We start from the raw sequence: 19,221 nt of genomic DNA on the forward strand, positions 1-19,221 counted from the left end.
AGCTGACTTTGGCCTCTTTGAAGACTTGCTTGGAGGAATCTCATGGGATAGGATTCTAGACGGTAGGGGTGCCCAGGTAAGCTGGTCAATCTTCAAGCACCACTTCCTCCAAGCTCAAGATCCGTGTGTCCTCACAAGTAGAAAACCAGGAAAAGGAGGCAAGAGGCCTGCGTGGATGCACAAGGAACTACTAGAGCAACTCAAGGAGAAGAATGAAGTCTATGGAAGGTGGAAAAAGGGCTTGGTTGCTTGGGAAGAGCATAGGAATGTTGCCAGAACATGTAGGGGTGAAACCAGGAATGCCAAAGCCCTTCTGGAATTAAAACTGGAAAAGGAAGGAAAGGAGATCAAGAAGGGCTTCTTCAAGTACATTAGCAGCAGAAGAGAGATTAGGGGCAATGTGGGCCTGCTGCTGAACACAGAAGGTGCCCTGGTGACAGAAAATGCAGAGAAGGTAGAACTACTAAATATCTTCTTTGCTTCAGTCTTGACAACATAGGCCAGCCCATGGTAAGCCCAGTCCCTGGAGGACAGTCTAGAGAATGGAAGAATTTCCCTTGGTGGATGAGGATGGGGTTAAAAACCTGTTACATAAGCTGAACACCCACAAATCCATGAGTCCTGATGGGATGCATGCATGACGGCTGAGGGAGCTCTCTGTCATTGCTAAGACTCTCTCCCTCAATTTTTGAATGATTGTAGAGGACTGGTGAGGTAGCTGAGGACTGGAGAAAGGCCAATGTCACCTGGTCTTCATGATGGGAAAAAAGGAGGATCTGGGAAACTACAAGCCAGTCAGCCTTACCTCCACACCTGGAAAGATGATGAACAGCTCATCCTGGATGTCATCTCTAAGTACATGAAGGAAAAGACGGTTATGAAGGGAAGTAAACACAGACTTACCAAGTGGCAATCCTGCTTGACCAAACTGAGAGCCTTCTATGAGACTATAACTGGCTGACTAGATGAGAGGAGAGCAGCAGATGTCATCTACCTTGACTTCAGCAAGGCTTTTGACACTGCCTCCCATAACATCCTCATCAGAAAGCTCAGGAAATGTGAGTTGGATGAGTGGACAGTGAGGTGGATCGAGAGCTGGCTGAATGACAGAGCCCAGAGGATGGTGATCAATGGCACAGAATCAAGTTAAAGGCCTGTGGCCAGTGGAGTTCTACAGGGATGGGTTCTGGGGCCAGTCTTGTTTGACATCTTCATCAACAACCTGGATGAAGGGACAGAGTGTACCCTCAGCAAGTTGGCTGATGACACCAAACTGGGAGGACTGGCTGATTCCCTAGAAGGCTGTCCTGCCACTCAGGGGGATCTCAACTGGCTTGAGGTTCAACAGGAACAAGCACAAAGTCCTTAAGGAACAACTCCATGTACCACTACAGGCTAGGGATTGACCTGCTGGAGAGTAGCTCTGCAGAGAGACCTGGGAGTCTCGTTGGACAATAAACTAACCATGAACAAGTAATATGCCCTCGTGGCCAAGAAGGCCAATGGATTTGTGCAGTGTATTAAGAGCATGGGCAGCAGATTGAGAGAGGTTCCTCTCCCCCTCTCCTCTGCCCTGGTAAGGCCTCATCTAGAGTCCTGTGTCTAGTTCTGGGCTCCTCAGCTCAAGAGGGACAGGGAAGTGCTGGAGAGAGTCCAGCACAGGGCCATGAAGGTGATCAGGGGACTGGAACATCTTATGAGGAAAGACTGTGGAATTTGGGGCTGTTCATCCTAGAAAAGAGAAGACTAAATAAGGAGAGATCTCATTAACACTTATAAGTACCTAAAGAGTGGATGCCAGGAGAACGCAACGACACTTTTCTGTAGTGTCCAGTGACAGGAAAAAGGGTAATGGACATAAGCTGGAACTCAAAAAGTTCTATTTAAACATAAGGAAAAACTATTTCAGTGTAAGGGTGAGGGAGGCCTGGCACAGGCTGCCCACAAAGGTTGTGGAGTCTCCTTCTCTGGTGGTTTCCAAACCCACTTGGACATGTTCCTGTGTGACTTCATTGAGAGGAATCTTGCTTTAGCAGAAGGTTGGACTAGATGATCTCTAGAGGTCCTTTCAAACCCACACCATACTGTGATTCTGGGACCTTAATATTAATATTTAATATTTTAAATATTTAATTAAAAAAATCCTTGAATATTAAAATAGTAAAAATGGGTTTTAAAAACCCCACTATAACCTTAAGACACACCAATACAAAGTCTAACATTACTTTCCCAATGCAATTTAATTCTCTAACAGTATCTTCTGTGTCTTCCAAGAAAAAAAACCCAAATCAGTAACCGATAAAGTCATGACTTAGATCCTTACTTCAGCATTACATAGCTGCCTACTAGTTTCTACAGAAAATAAACTTTCTTTACAAATGTCTGAATTGCAAGTTTTTCTCAGTAATACCAAATGGTATCAGGAGAATAGCTATATATTGAGGCTTAGGAGGTTAAGACTAGACCTCAGAAGGTATATTTTTCTCAGAATCATATAGTATTAGAACAGGTTGTGCAGAGAAGCTGTTGAATCTTTGTTCTTTCTTCTTTTCAGGACTTGGCTATTCAAGTTATGGGTTATTTAATAAAGCACTGACCATAGTCCTGCTTCAAGTGTCCTTTTCAACTACTGACCACAGCGCTCCTTACAATGGAAGTTAGAAACCTCTGACTGTGCTCTAATGTGTTACGAGATCACCAAAGAGATGGAATGCGTATCTAATGGCACAGAAGGAACTGCCCACAGCTGAGCAGCCGTGACAGTTCCACTCAACGTAATAAAAATATAGCTGGTTCAGAAAATTCCACAAAGAGTAGTTTAGTGGAATAGCAAGGGTAGTATAGCTATTACAAGCCTGTAATTCAGTCCTATCATCAACAAGAGGTCTGTAGAAATGGAGATCTGGATGCATTGTCTTCTGATGTTTATGAAATTCATCAGGATTTTATTAGCACACATGAACTAAAATTGTGCAACTACATCTACTCAACATAGTATTTTAGAGGAAAAACTAGTCTTTACCACTGAAGAACTTGGTCTTACATATCTGTGAAGAAACTGTTCCATTTACTTGAGCTAATTCTAAGTTTGATAAGAGCCTGCATTCCTAAATTATCATTTAAATAGAAATATCTGGTACCTAACTTAGATGTGTACTGAGTTAGGCTCTTAATGTGGTGATGTGTACTGTTAGGTTCTTAATGTGGTCTATAATTCACATTCCCAGTACTACTGCTTCAATACCTTATATCTGACTCATAAAATGGTTTAGGACAGGCAATACCTGTAAGATTATCAAGCCTACCCGTTAACCTGGTTAATGTCCATCTGTTACATCCACCACTAAACAATGTCCCTAAGCACCACAACTGCACATCTTTTGAATCCCTCCAGGAACAGTGACTCATCACTTCCCTGGGCAGCCTGTTCCAACACTTGACAAACCTCTCAGTCGTGAATTTTTTCCTAGTATCCAATCTGAACCTCCCCTGGCACAACTTGATGCCATTTCCTCTTGTTCTGGTAGCTGAGGGGAGAGACCAACCCCCACCTCGCCCTCTTTGGACATGCTCCAGTAGCTCAAAATCCTTCTTGTAGTGAGGACCCAAAACTGAACTCAGTATTTGAGGTGTGGCCTCATAAGCACCGAGTACAAGGAGACAATCACTTCTCTGGTCCTGCTGGCCACATTACTGCTGATACAAGCCAGGATGCCACTGGTGTTCTTGGCCACCTGGGCACACTGATGGCTTATGTTCAGGCAGCTGTCAACCAATGTTCCCAGGTCCTTTTCCACTGGATGGCTTTCCAGCCATTCTGCCCCAAGCCTGTAGCATTGCCTGGGGTTGTTGTGGCCCAAGTGTAGGACCTGGCACTTGGCCTTGTTGGACATCATACAGTTTGCCTCAGCTCACCAATCCAGCCTGTCCAGGTCCCCCTGAAAAGCCTTCCTCTCCTCCAGTAGATCCACACTCCCATCCAGTTTGGTGTCATCTGCACACTGACAGAGTGTACACTCAGCTCAATCCCCTCATCCAGATCACTGATAAAGATACTAAACAGAACTTGATTAGCATTTTGTTCCAGTTCCTGACAAATATTTCTCTTTTCTTCTGGAAACACAATGTAAGGTACTAAGAACAGAACAAAAGAGAAAAACAAGCCTAGCAGAAGACAAGTATGAAATGTGACTTTCAGCCCTGGTAAGTTGCAAGTAAATTTTTTAAATGCAAACACAATAAAAATACATTTTAGAAATGTGCTGAATGTTTCAACATAAACACAGAGACATTCCACACATTCTCAACTGAAAACTTACCTTTTAAAATAAGGTTTCTGACATCCAGAGCAGCCAGGAAATGCTGACTCCACTCTCCGTGATGCCCCAACATATACTATTCTGGCACACTCGTGGAACCCCAAAGCAGACTGGAGCCAGGATATGAATATTTGGGGTAAGGACTGGACTTTGTAGGGGAGTTTTTTGTTTGCTTTTTTTTTTTTTTTAAATAAACACACACAACCACAATATTATGCAGTTTTGTAAGATTTTCTTTAATCTTTACTTTATATCCCAGGGACATAAAATAAAGAAAATTAGAAATCTTATAAAACCATGCAATATTGTTGAAAAGGGGTGGTGGTGGAGGGAGAAAACTTACCCTTAATAGGCCTGCTCCATTCTGCAGCGGGGTTCTGTGGTATGTGTGACATCACCAGTCTAGCATTTTCTAGTGATGTCACACAGAGAGGGAGTTGATGATCTGCAGCTGCTTTGGACATCAGATACCTAAAGAGAAGAGATTGATACTTTTTCAATTCAGATATGGAGTGATACTGAACATTCCTATAAACCAATTTATGGGCCACATACTAGAATTTCAGGCACGTACTTCAATGGCAGTTTTGACTGAATAAAAATGCATTATACGCTTATGTTGTAGAATCTCATCTATAACTGAAAGTGTTCTCATTTTGAGAATGCTCATAGTTATCTTGTATGGTAAAAGTTCTGAAAGTCAGTATCTTGAATTTACCTTCAGCAATGTTATTCTGAACTTTATAAATATCTATCAACACCCAACCTCTCATGTTATTTGAGGACTAGCACTGAATGTATTCAGGCAGAATGACTTGTAGTTAATAAACTGAATTCATTTATGTCTCTTACTTAATTTTACCTTGAGCATTTACTGGCAACTAATGAAAAGACACATTATAGCAGCCCTCAGACTTTCCGTTTTTTTTAAAAAAGACTTTGGCTTGCTCTTCCATGACCTAGATATCTGATTACACCAAGCTACATCCTAAAATGTCACCCCATTCTGTCTTATTAAACATTACAAATAAATGAAATAAAAAACCCAAGAAATTTCTGGGTACCAAAGAGTGTCTTTGTCTCACCATTTTGGTAATTACTATGAAACTGCTTTCCATTCACACATTTAGTCACATGTTCTAATTTTCTTTAGGCAAAATTACTACACGATCATCACTGAGTTGATCAATCTAACACATTTATTTTAAAGAGAAACCACAAAAACACTCGAGAAAGTTTATTATCAGCATGATCCTACAATTTTTTTGAACCTGAGAACAGTGAAATTATCCATTACTGAACTGTCACATTTTACTCTTCATTAGTAGAACTTCAAGATACTAACAAACATATTTCCAGTAACTCATGAAGAAAATAGATATATGTAGTACCTTAAATTATTTAAAAAAAAAGACTTGTCTTTTAAGACATCATGGATCTTACTTAAATCTGTTTCATATAGCTGAATTTTGCATCTTCTTAACTCTGGATATACAAGTATTTTTCTGTTATTCAACTGAACATCTTAAAATCAGATGCTTTGTTACAACTGTGTGCTAACTGGAATGTCCTGAATTTCTTTCTTTTTTTTTTCAATTTAATATATCAAATGACCAAAATCTGAAGCACTGAGAAATGTTCTGGATATTCTGTAGTACCTCTATGAAAAAAATATTCGCAATTAAATGTGTGAGTATACATTCATATTTTTGATGAAAAAAACACACTATCACGTCTGGAACTGCAGAAAGGTAGATGATAAATGTGGCTTAAGGCGAGCTGTGAAAAAAACAGACAAAACAGATAGGAAAAAAAAAAAGCACTGGAGGATCTAATAAAATCCAAAGACTGAAAAAATATTGAAAGCTAGCAAGATGAACAGATGACAAATACACCAGAGCAGAAAAAGTAATTACTTCGGAGATGATTTCAAAACTTGAAGCCTTGAATTGGCTATAGTAATTCACATTATAAAACGAAATATCTGTCTGGATTTCCAAAATTTTCACAAGCTCAATCTCTCCCCAGAAGTACAGGAAACTGCTTGGATGTAAATGTGCAAGTTTCAGATTCAAAGCTCAACAGTTGAGACTCGCATTAATGTCTTCAAAAGATGAGGGGCAGGCAGAGAGAAGCAATAACAGACTATTTGGAAATTACTAAACTAAGTTTTTGGGGCAAAGAATGGAAAAAGAGAATATGTTAGATACATTACAGACAAAGATGCATAGTAACACAAAACGTAAGCTGAAATTAAATGAAAATCTTTCAGCTGCATGACTTCAAGCAAGTTTATTAAAATTCTGTTATCCTAGATGTGTATCTGCAGTTTAAACTTGCAAATGTATGTGCAAACACAGATATCTCAAGACAATCATATTACTTGTTTGCATGTATATTTATGTAAAAACAGTAGTACAGGTGAAAACAAGTGTAACTGAAAAACTCCTGACATGCAAAAGTCTCAAGCATGGTATAAATTTCACTGGGGAGAGGATGAAGAGGCCAGAAGAAGAGGAAGGAGGAATGGGAATAAGGAAGTCCATTTCTTGCTAAAAAGTGAATAAGATTTAGTCCAATAATAATGATGTTTCCACAGGGCTCAAATGAGAGGACACAGTTTTTCCACTTTATATCTGATTCACTAAAATAATAGTTAGAGCCCTAATTGATTTTTGGTGGTGACATAAATTCCTGCTGAGCATTCTTGGGAAGTCCCTATTACAGTCTTGTTTAAATAGTTTCCCTTACAAACTTTCTCAAACGTATGGCAATACTTCCCATTTCTTTACTGTACATAGAGGAAATATTTTACAAATATTTTTTTTTAATTAAATGAACCATCTTGCATTATTTTTGCCATATATTAAACTTTTTGTAAGTGTAGCAAACCATTATAAAAAAACCCAGAAAACTCTCTCTTCTCTTAGTTTAGATACTCCAGATTCCTATGAACACATTTAACAGCAGCCTGTTTGGAATTTAAAAAAAAGCAGACACAGAAAATATCGCTTCATCACAGCCCAGTGTATTTCTTGGGATAGCTTCAGTATCCTACAAATTAGCTGATATCTGAGGTTCTGAATATTTCTGACCTGAACCCATGGATTTTTTACTCAGATGCACTTCAGAATACGTATTTTTGCAGCTGAAATGGGACTTAACACTGCAGAAAACTTCAGTTTTCTGACTCACTTGCTTAAAAGATACACCCATTCCCAAAGACATTAACCTGTCCTGGAAAGTACTACTGTCTAATTAAAACCTTCAGGAGTAACACTAGAACAAAAATAAAAATATTTATAAAGGAAGTTTTTACCTTTTTTACTACTAAATCAGACTTGCAGGAAATAATTCCAACCCAATGGCACTACCAGAATAAAGCCCTGCATTCCAAGAAACAAGAAAACTTTCAGTGTTTATCTTCTCTCCAAGACAATCTATGCTATAACATAATAAGGTCACAGTCTAGAGTTAACTGTTCTGGTTAAAACACAATTCCTTTTACAATAGATATGCTTAGTGCAAAGTCAGATTGCAAAATGACATCTGCACAAAAGCCTAAAGTTCACTATTTGATACAAATACCTGCAGTCCTTTCATACTACACAGTGATAAGAATGGATTAAAAAAAAGTTCTATGATATGCAACAGTTAAATACCTACAACTGACCTACAGAATAGCTTAGCAGTTTCACAGAAAAAACACAATGACTTCAGATCACAAGAGAAGCCGACTATCTGAAAGTCTGCAGAGAGATTTCAAACTCCCACTGATTTTACCTGATACAGAAGACAACACGGAAAAATTGAATCCAAAATGTCAGAAACTGACAGTTGTCACCTTGTGTACAGATCAGGATAGAAGCTGCTACTTTACCATTTCTTCTCTTAAAAGAAATGTCATATATTGACCAGAAGCTTAGATACACTGGTAAAATGCTTCACTACCACATACACTTTTCAAAATTATTTTTTGTCAATTTCAGTACCAGGTGGATTTTTAAGTGGAATTAGGCTACTTGGCATGTCTTGCTCAAGTAGCTAGTTATGTCAAATTCCTAGGAGCCCACATTCAACTGAATCGCTATGCTTATATACACGGTCTGTATTTTCAGCAAATATGAAATCTTCAGATTTATAAGTGTCTACTGACTTTTTGTAACTTCCCCCTCATCTTATCCATATCAGTACTAGCCACAAAATGGACATAATTTTTACTAGAATCTAATTCTTAGTACTGTAAATTCTGTGTTTTTTTCTATTGATTAATAGATGCGTAAAATAGATGCATAAGTTTGATTAACAGATACATAAGGTATCTCAAGAAATTGATAACCCAATGATTAATAAAATTATAAGAGAATGATTTGTGTAAGATTATTAAGATAAGAAAAAGTTTTAAGATAAGTGAAAGTTGTTAAAACCCATTTAGTTAGGCTTTGCTAAGCTTGCAGAGTTTGCTAATGTTTGCAGACTGACGTTAAAAATTCCTAGGGACCAATCAGAAAGAAGATGAAGAAATAATGAAGGACCACACGGGGAACTAAAGCCAGTGTGGGTTGGAATCTGGCCCAACAGTGAGAGGTGAAAAGGATAATGCGAGGAAGACTTGGATCTTCAATCTCAAAGACCACCAGAGGAGGCATGACAGAGATGTAACCTGGGTGGACCAAGGCGGGAGTATGGGCAGAATAAATGACCATGAGCTCTAGAAAATAATTAGCATAATCCAACCTTTTCTTGGAAATGTAATGAGTATGCATGTTAATTTATCTATAAGATGAAAATCTAATGGCTGGGATGTGCATGTTTGGCAGAGAAATCCCCCATGCATCCAGAGCTGCAATAAAGAACATCTGCTGAAAATTCACACTGGCTATTGAGTTGTGACTGGCATCTCTGTGGCATCACTATAAATCTAATTTTTACTCTACTTTTTAGCCACGCTGCTTTTAAGTAAGTCACTTCACATGTCTGAAGGAATACATCAAAGCTAGAAGACATTCTAGCTTAGATATTCCTTATGGGGATTCCAACTTTTCACCACAGTGCACTGAGCATTAGGCTCAAGTTTCCTTTCTGGACCTTGAGAGTCCTGATTTCTAGTAAGATACTCAAATCTGATGAAATTATTCTCTCCTCTCCCTCTGGTAATGTAGGTGGAAAGAAGAGAGAAACTGTTTAGAAGCAGAAGGGATGGACTTTTTAGAGCACCCTGACTGTAACATCACACGCAACTTTGTCCATAACAGAATCACACTTTTTCTGCCCAAAGCAGTGCCACTTTCTTTTGCTCTCAAATGCTCCTTTCTGTCCTTACAGTGACCCCTCAAACTGTGGCAGAACACAACAACAGATATTTGTGCAACTGTCATAGACTGAACTAGAAGACTGATCTGGGTTAAAACACCTCAGCAGCACTAAATGAGAAGTTAGGTTTATCACAGACTAACTCTCACCATGCAGCAGAACAAAAAATTTTGCTGCCCTCTCTCATGGGATAGCACAGAAAGGAATTATTTAGTTGGCAGCAGTTTTGGCTTATGTCATTTGAAAGCATATGCGAAATTGTAGCCTCACTTCAGAACTGTGGCTAGAGTTCAAGTGCAAAGCAGTCCGGGAAGTGATAATACTAAGACTGAGCTGAACTTCTGTTTAGAATTAAAGAACTGAGGTCAAATTTCATTTTCCTCTATAAACAGCTACGGCAAGCTGGAGTTAAGGCAAATCTCATCACTGGTACAACAATCTCACCAGTAATCAAGGAAAACTTTTAAAATGGAAAAATATTACTAAAAAACAATTCAAAGGACAAAACAGAAGTAAAAAATAGTACAGAACCAAACTGTTTTAATGAACCAAACTGTGAAAATCCTTTCCAACAGATTTATTATCCCATTGTTATCGAAGAAACTGGTAGTAATGCATATACTTAAAATTACCCATGTCTTTCCATTACACAACTTGGTTCTGATTTGCTTTTAAGTTGCCAAGCAAAACGTATTTCGGCTAAAAATCTCTCATGTCATTTGTTGGCTCAAGTTGATGTTCTGAAAAGTGTCAAATAAAACCAGTTCAGCTACCTACAAAAAAATGTGGGAAAAGTCTACTCATGTTTAAAAAAGCCTTACAGCTCACCTCTCTCATTTCAGCCTTCAGTACTTCCAAGTTCTGGGGAAGGTATTCCTTTTATGTACTCTAGAATGGTCTCTTAGGAAACAAAGGGCAATTAGGACTAAGAAAAGGGTCATAAAGTCTGAATACAATCAGACAAGCTGTATTTCTAGTATGTGGGAGTACTTAACATAAGCTTTTGAGCACTTCTCTCAGCATGTCTTTAAGAACTACTAAAACTGGAACTACCAAGCAGGTTAGTCATGAAGATTCCTATGGCTTCACCTAGCTCACTACTGCAAACAAAAATCAATAAAGTTACCATGAAGCAGCAAGAATACCACCAATTTCAAGTCAAGGTCAAAAGAAAGAAGTCCATGAACAGCATCAAAATGAATACCATCACATTAAAATAACGTTTCTTATTAGGTCAAGTTTTCATCACCAAATTAGAACAATCTTTTACTTAACAGACCAGGCATTGAAAAAAGTCGAAACAGACTCTATTCTGGATGCTTCTGAAATTGTGTCGGAGCTGAAGAATGAAAATCTGTATTTCCTCCAGTTTTTTAAGATAGCTAACATAATTGCACATGGTGCTAGGCATCAAAAATTAAATTCTAATGATTTCTCTTGCACAGTGAAACCTTTTAGCAAGTCAAGTTTACAGACTATTTATTCATCTAATGTTTTATCTATTTGTATTTTTTCAAAGTAAATATGAAATTTCCCTAATAATTACTTTTTAATTTCAATAATCCTTTTTATTGTTTCCAACTGATCCCTTCTTCTGCAATTAATCCTAGCTTTCTTTCTTTATATAAAATTTCTAACCACCCAAGCGTTTATAATCAATATCTGATAGATCTATACAAGCACATAGAAAGACTGACCTTACCTCACAAATTCTGAACGCTGAATGTGTTGTATCGTAACGTCCCTGTACTTAAGTGGTTTTTTTACACAGTACGACTAGAACTAAACATAGTATTCCTGCTGATGTCATGCAATTTATTTACATAATGACATTATCAGATTTCAGTTCAAAGAGCAATTATGACATATTTAGCATTTGTCTACCCTTGAAGAAGTCTGTTAGTACAGTTTTACTAGTAGATTAAAAGGCTTACCTATATAAAATAATTTATATGGTGATGTGTACATTCATTTTTGGCTTTTTCTTCTATTGTTGACATAGCCTTTCTGATAACCTCTTGACCATCTTATCATAAAACTAATTTGCAATTTAACAACTACACAGTCATTTCAAGTCAAGTCTATTTTTGTTCCTTTGTATACTTAACAACTGTTATGCTAAGTGTCTGCACTGAAATTTGTCTTTCAGAGTCCTATTTATATTGCTTCTCACCTACTGTATCTCTCTACTCTATTTAAATAATTTAAGAATAAATTGTTTCTGCATGAAATTAAAGATATTCACAGAAATTAGCAGCCTAAGTTCTAAAGTACAGATAAAACAACACTTTTAACTACTACTGTTCATAGAAATGCCACAGAAATGCTCTCCAAAGATTTAATAGACAAAACTGCAATAAAAAGGAAGAGTTGGCCACAGAGCGACATATTTGAAGCCAATTAAAATCAACCATCTTGATAACAATCACCGCCTCATACAAAACCCCAAACATGTTGGTTTCTCTTGTCTGTTATTCTTTTGAGGTTTTTCTGTTGCACAGACTGAGTGACCTACTGTGCAAGGGTAAAATTTGTATCTCAATCTGTGCTCAAAGCCAGATAGCATGCTTTGCTTTATAATCCAGTTGAATAAAAATTAAACAAAACCAATTTTAATAACCTACTTGCAAACAAAATGAGCTAGGAATCCTAATAAACAACGTTAAAAGAGTCAACCCATGGTAAGATCTGATCAGCACTGCACAGGTAGATTTGAGAACTCTACAGTGTAGTGGCTTCTTGAGTAAGAGTTTGTCCTCAGGAAATAATGTCACTTCTTTAATAAAAACAAGCCACTCCATCTAAGGTATTACCACTATCTGCATTTTATTTTGGAAATGAAAAGTGTTAATGAATTTACTTATCATAAAAACATTATGAACAGAGCACTATATATAGAAAAGATTAAGATTACAGTCTCCAGGTATTAACCTTATGAGGCTTCATGCAGTTACTGAACAGGCGCAAAAGCTTCAGTTGACAGGCCTCAGAAAGTGACTGGCACCATTTTATGTTCATACAAGAGAAAGCTTTTAATGTCACATACCGATTTCTTTTTAATGTCCTCCAGATCTTTGAGTTCACTCTCAATCTTTGTGATTAATTCCCTGAGTTCATCAAGATTAGTGCAAATAAGCTAAAAAACAAATGAACACAAACACTTGGTAATTTGAGACTTGCAAAATGTACAATGAATTTAAACAAGATCTAACAGTAAATGTCATTACTTAGTGCCAACATTTGATTTTCATACAGCAATTTTAAGTGTAAAAAATACCAACTTTTTTAAAGGAAGAAAAGCTAATAAGAAAATACTTCACTCCTCAGACATAAATTGAATCTCTGCCTTTAAGCTTCTGTTCCGAAATGTAGGTGTTTTCTTAGAACTTCTGTGAATGCCAACTATCAAATTTGTCTCAAGTACAATGAGTTGGTACAGGTTTGAATACCAAACTGTTCTCTGGTGAACTGAAGTGTATTAGATTTTGACTACACTGAGGTTATATCATAACTGCACTTGTTACAATTTTTTTCTGAACGTAACTGTATGTTTACACAGAGTATTCTTGAAAGATAACCTAGTCTTGTCTTTCAAATCTACCCACCTATCTTTGTTTTGAAAAACTCTTATATTTTTCTTATTCTTGTCTTTAGGAAACAGCTTTTTAGATTTTTTCCTTTCAGAATATAATGCTATTTTCTTCAAAAAAGCTGTCAAACAAAAGTAATCTGTATGTTTTGGCTTACCATCATCTAAAGCAATTAAAAATTATTAAATGGAAATTATTAAGCTGTTAGGTTACTGCATGTTATCATATGTAAGGACTTGCTTCTTGCTAAACACCTTTAGGTAGAAATGTTTTAATTGCTACTGAAAACATGTGGAAATATTTTAAGAAAATCAAATCCAAACTGAAAAAAAAACCATATCACAGAAAGTGCTCCTCTTATACACTGCTATTTTTTTTCCCAAATCACTAATTCTTACTTTTTTTTTTTGATTACACATGAAGTTTTAGATCTGCAGTAAATTCATATTGAAAATTTTTCTTCACTATTAAAACACAGAAACACACACTTTTAGGAAAATATACAAATTTCAGAAACCTCTAATGCATACATGTAATTATTTTAAGAACACTTGTGTACATTTGAGAGGTAACTGGAGTAACTCAAATTAAAGTTTTACTGTGTTCACATTAATTAAGCTTAAAATAGAAAACAAATAAGGAAATTGGCAATGTCTTCCTGTAGATAACGTATGTAACATTAACTTGCAAAAAGCTTCTCTCTTAACCCAGAAAACAGTATTACTACATGTAACTCTACTAGGTTCAACGTGCACGTCTGTTCTTCACTTAAAGAAGTTCCAAATGCATAAGATGTAAACTGGAAGCCAAATACCGGCTTCTCTTTTCACATCTGGTCTGCAATGAAATCTGTCGTACTGTATTGGTATATAAAAAGGTACAAGTTTAGAACATCAAGCGTTGACAAAAGGCCATAAAAGCATGGACAAAGGTTATTCCTATGCAGTTATAGGTAATTCCTTTGACTATACACCTGACTATTCAGTTTTTAATTGTTATCACTGCTTTTTATTTTCTCCTGAGACACATTTAATTCAATGTACTTTGGATCAAAGATAACTCAGAACTATGAAGCAAAGAAAGATACTGCCTTAATTTGCCAGAAGTGGGTGAATTTCTCTCACTTCCAGAAAGGCAAGAGTTTGCAAGAAGAAGGATTATTTCACTGTTGTTAGTTGAACATTGTCCTGGAAATACCAATTCTATCTTTTACTTTATCATAAAAACCTCCTGTATCAGCCAATTCATGTGGCCAAACTTTTCACAAGTTCCATTCCTGTTTCTCATTTTCAGAACAGTCATTTGAAACGTAAAGATCTGACTTGCAAAATCGTTAGTGTACCCCAATACATAAAGTTTAGCTGCCTTGGGGCTAAGGGTAACAAGGAAACAGTAGTCAGATCTTCAAGTCCCAATTTTCATCTGAAGAGGTGTACATTTCAGGCTAATATCTTTTGTGTCCATTACTCCCTGGTAAAATAAGGAAGATTAACAGCAGGCTGGCTTAATTTACTGCCAAAATGAGTTTAGTATTTGAAATACTCCAAAACTATACTGAAAACCTCTATAAAAAGATTCAAGAGATAAATGAATATTTTTTTCATTCACAGTAGGACTTGAGATGAGGTTCTAAAAATGCACACTGATTGGGAAGAAACTGTTTCTGAAACTTCTATTGCTTAGCATTTCCCATCTTATGGAAGTCTGAAGGAAGGCTGAAAAGAACAGTGTAGTATATTTTGTAGGATCATAAGTTTAATATCTTTCTTACAATTACATTATCATTATAATTATATGAGCCAGTAGTGTGGCCAGGTAGTCAAGAAGGCCAATGGCATCCTGGCCTGGATCAGGAACACTGTTGTAAGCAGGAGGAGGGAGGTGATCATTCCCCTGTACTCAGCTTTGGTGAGGCTGCACCTCGAATACTGTGTCCAGTTTTGGGTCCCTCTCTACAAGAAGGACATTGAAGTGATGGAGAGGATCCAGAGGTAGACTACCAAGCTAGTAAAGGATTTGGAGTACATCTCATATGAGGAATGACTGAGGGATCTGAGGCTTTTTAGTCTGGTGAAAAGAAGGCCCAGGGGAGATCTTATTTCTCTCTACAACTACGTACTAAGGCGGGGGTTGGTCTGTTCTCCCTAGTAACAAGCAATAGAGCAAGAGGAAATGGCTTCAAGTTGTGCCGGGGGAGGTTCAGGCTGGATACGAGGAGGAATTTCTTTCCTGGAAGGGTTGTCAGGCATTGGAACGGGCTGCCCAGGGAGGTGGTGGAGTCACTGTCCCTGGAGGTGTTTAAGAGAGAGTTGGATGTTGTACTGGGAAACGGTCTAGTGGTTGATAGGACTGGGACAAAGGCCAGACTCAGTGATCTTAAAGGTCTCTTCCAGACAAAACAATTCTATGATTCTAAGTTCTTTACTGCAATGTAGGTGAGGCACTGAAATAGGTTACAGAAGCTGTGGATCCCTGGAAGCATTCAAGGTCAGGCTGGATGGAGCTTTGAGCACCTACATCTAGTGGAAAGTGTCCCATGGCAGGGGGTTGGAACTACATGACTTTTACAGTCATTCCAATCCAAACTATTCTATGATTCTATGATTTTGATATGGAATCTAGCTGCTATTTATCATAACAAAATATGTTTTAGTGTTCTCTGTTTATGGTTGTTCAACATCTGAACTTAGCCATTCCATTTTCTGTGAACAACACTGCCTAAGTTGTTTTGTGTATTTTAACAGACAAATCAACCTGAAGACAGAAAGGTATTAATGTTACAATCTAATTACTGTCACATTCTGACCACTCCCTGCTAGTTTCACATACTGATTTTAAAAAGTATGCCTTCCAACTATCTATCATGAAAAAAAAATAAAGTTTCCTTCATGACTTATCAAAGGTAGTAAAAGATTAGCTTCTATTCTCTAGAACACCACATGGTGGCTAGAATATTCAGATTGTAAATGTTTCCACTAATGTACACATCATGTAATTAGTTACATACATGCCAACTACAACACAAAGCTTTTCACATCAGGCACAGCATTTACTACCTATGGACTTAAGTTTCATAGGCAATAAGCATCCTGTTTTTCAAGTGAATACAATGGAAGTTTCAGGTATTCAGTATTCCAGTAAATTTTCAAATTTGTGCTCATTGTTCTTCTTCAGGATCCAATCTTGCAATCTCTAAGACCCTCACTGTCTCCAAGGAGTAAAGACAGGAACTCTTCCCTGAATTTTTAAGAAAAGACAGGGGGAGCAGGCTCTGTTCCAACTTCAGAGACTTCCAAGACCCATTTCTCAGAATTTAGAAATTAAATATTTATCATTATAAAAAAAAATCTGATCTGTGGATCTGTTTCTAAATATACACTCAGTGCACTACTCTCCCAGGTTACTGATACCCTCTCCTTATTTCCCTTCAGTCAATCTTTCAGCGTATTTTTTTCCCCCCTTATACACTTGAATGGGGTCTCATGCTTAACTTCAGTTTATCTATGTAATGACTGAAGGTTACAGTTTCCTATGAACCTGCTCTTTTACTGCTGCCATCTCCACGTGGAGGATGTCCAGGTACTCTCCTTTCGAGATCTGTATTTAATATAAACCACGGCTGATATAACTGAAAGTGTTAAAACACGGTTGTACAGAAAATATGAGGTTAGCCTAGTTCCTTAAAATCTGTGCATTTCTTTTTTTTTTTTAGTTACAGTACACGTAGAGCTATATAGCTACATACATATATATGTGAGGGGAAACGAGGAATGACAGAGAAAAAGCATTTGTTATCAAATCTAAATATACTTTGTAACTGGAAAAGAAACCTGGTAACACATTAGTGTCCCTTCTATACAACAAAGTAATTGCTGTCCTTTCTTTAAAACATTAATTAAGTACAGTAATAATAAGCTTGAAACTCAGAATTTCTTTTAGAAGAAAATATGCAACAGTCAACTAACTTATGATCTATGATCTCAACTAATTTTCAACATATTTGAACTAGGACCTTTTTTGTGTCTTAATTTGGTAAAGAGAATTTAATTAGTATCTACCTTTGGTTTGGGCTTTTTTATTTTGCTCTGTTGTGTTGTTTGATCTTGAACAATCGATTTTGATGTATAATTTGGGTCACTTCATGCATTACATGATTTATGAATAGTAAATTCGTCAGCTTTAATGTCAAGTTATAATTTTCAGGTAAAGGATCTATACTTAAGTACAGGATCTAGTCTTACGAAATAAAATGCCTTACGACCAGTTTTTTAATTCATGTGTAGGCTGCGGGAACAAAATACCTTACACATTTTCATTTATTTACCTTTTTCTCCAAAACAATTGATGTTAAGATATTAATAGCAATATTGTCAGGGTTATACCCTCCCTAGCATACCTCACAGAGCCTATATACACTCAAGCTGTATTACCACATATTTTAAAAAAAATATTCTCTTATCTTCAAACAGTCACATAATTTAATTAACTTTGGCCATCCACGTACATGGAAAAAAGCATCTTGAAGTATACTTTACTAGGCTCTAAAGGTCTTCATAGTATTCTAAATAGAAATGTTTTAGTATTTTCTAACAGTCATACCAGTCCTGCCTGTCCTGAAAAGGGCAGGTTAAATCGTTAAAAAGCCCCCTGATAAAATTAAACTGCTCATACTGATCAATCAGCTTCACCTAAATCAGATATAAAACCTAACTTTAATCAAAAGAGTGGAGTTATGTTGTTATATTTTCGTTAACATTTTATACAGTAAAGGTAGCAATCAGAGTTTTACACTTAAAGACGTAAATGCAGTTTAATTTGGTGAGATGACAAGTGGGGCTACGTTTTAGGAAATGTTTCAGACAGATTACTTAAGTACAGTAGTTTAAACACGTAAAACATTATTTCTAACCTAGTTATGTACCTCCCTGACATACAGGTAATGTACTGGGCAAAATAAATTTTTTAGACATGGTAACTATTTATTTGAGCTGCTAGGAAACATTTTAGTCACTACCAGTAGAATACAGGTGAATAACAGAGTATATTTAAGTATCAGTCATTTTTCAACATTGACTGTTACTAAACAATTTGATCACCTGAATTTCTCCGTCGTGGAATAAACTGATTCAGTGTGAGTGTTTTACAGAACAGTCACAATTTAGTGTGGGTCTACTGTTCAGAACAGCAGAGATTGCTTTCTGAAAACAAACAAAAAAATATAGCCAACTCAGTTGAAGCAGGCACGCATACATAAACTGTGACTTTGAAGCACTGCAACACTTCTAATGCAGTACCGTAAAACCACTTTAGCATAATGGGCACTATTTTTCTAGTGTTCTCTAGTTGAAAGATCATGTGCAGATAAGGGGTAAAAATCGAAAGCGAGATGAACACAGGAGCTTGCAAATTTTTTGCAAGTCCTTCATTAAGTCAAGCCCTAGTTTTTATGTTTTTTGACATTTAACAGATGTATCTGGGATCTTACACAGTATTATGAAACAGTGTGTAAGCTGCACAACTAAACGCTAAAACATTCTCTACTAAGAGGAGGTGAAATGCATTTTTAAAAACACTGTCAGATTAAACCTTTTGAACTAGAAGAAGGAAATTCATCTTTGATCAGGACTTCCAAGGTCTCTATCAGAAACTAAAGGACTTATTTTACAGACATTCAGCTTTCAAGTGCTTAAAACAAAAAAATAAAACAATTTACCTGAAATTCTGGTATGGTAGACTTTGTGACACCTTTCCTCTTCTTTGTGATTACATTTTTAGATATCGATTTTTTTCCTTTTAAGATTAAAAAAGAAAAGCTTCATAAGGCTGTTTGTGGTACTTCATTAATAAAACCAAATTACATACAGAATTGAAAGTGAAACTAATAGATGGCTCACAGTAAGTCACATAAACATGATGAATCAGAACTAGACTTGAAAAAGTAAATATTAAAAGTATCTGTGTAGGGCAGTCTTTTTTCAGAGAACAAAAAAAAGGAAAAA

The 19,221-nt window shown here is 36.7% G+C and overlaps 1 protein-coding gene across 3 annotated transcripts in view; it reads right to left on the reverse strand.

Moving 5' to 3' along the window:
• The window catches only part of BRD10 (bromodomain containing 10), a 59,980-nt gene that overhangs the window by 16,598 nt on the left and 24,161 nt on the right, over positions 1–19,221 (reverse strand). For 2 of the 3 annotated variants that reach the window (XM_062017637.1, XM_062017635.1), the window contains exons 4-5: positions 18,936–19,012; positions 12,679–12,768 (exon numbers count right to left, since the gene is read on the reverse strand). In XM_062017637.1, coding sequence (XP_061873621.1) covers positions 12,679–12,768; positions 18,936–19,012 — 167 coding nt within the window. The remainder of the gene's footprint in view (positions 1–12,678; positions 12,769–18,935; positions 19,013–19,221) is intronic. The other variant, XM_062017636.1, reaches the window with a different exon arrangement.

The sequence above is a fragment of the Colius striatus genome, chromosome Z, assembly GCF_028858725.1.
Source record: "Colius striatus isolate bColStr4 chromosome Z, bColStr4.1.hap1, whole genome shotgun sequence".
NCBI classification, from domain to species: domain Eukaryota; kingdom Metazoa; phylum Chordata; class Aves; order Coliiformes; family Coliidae; genus Colius; species Colius striatus.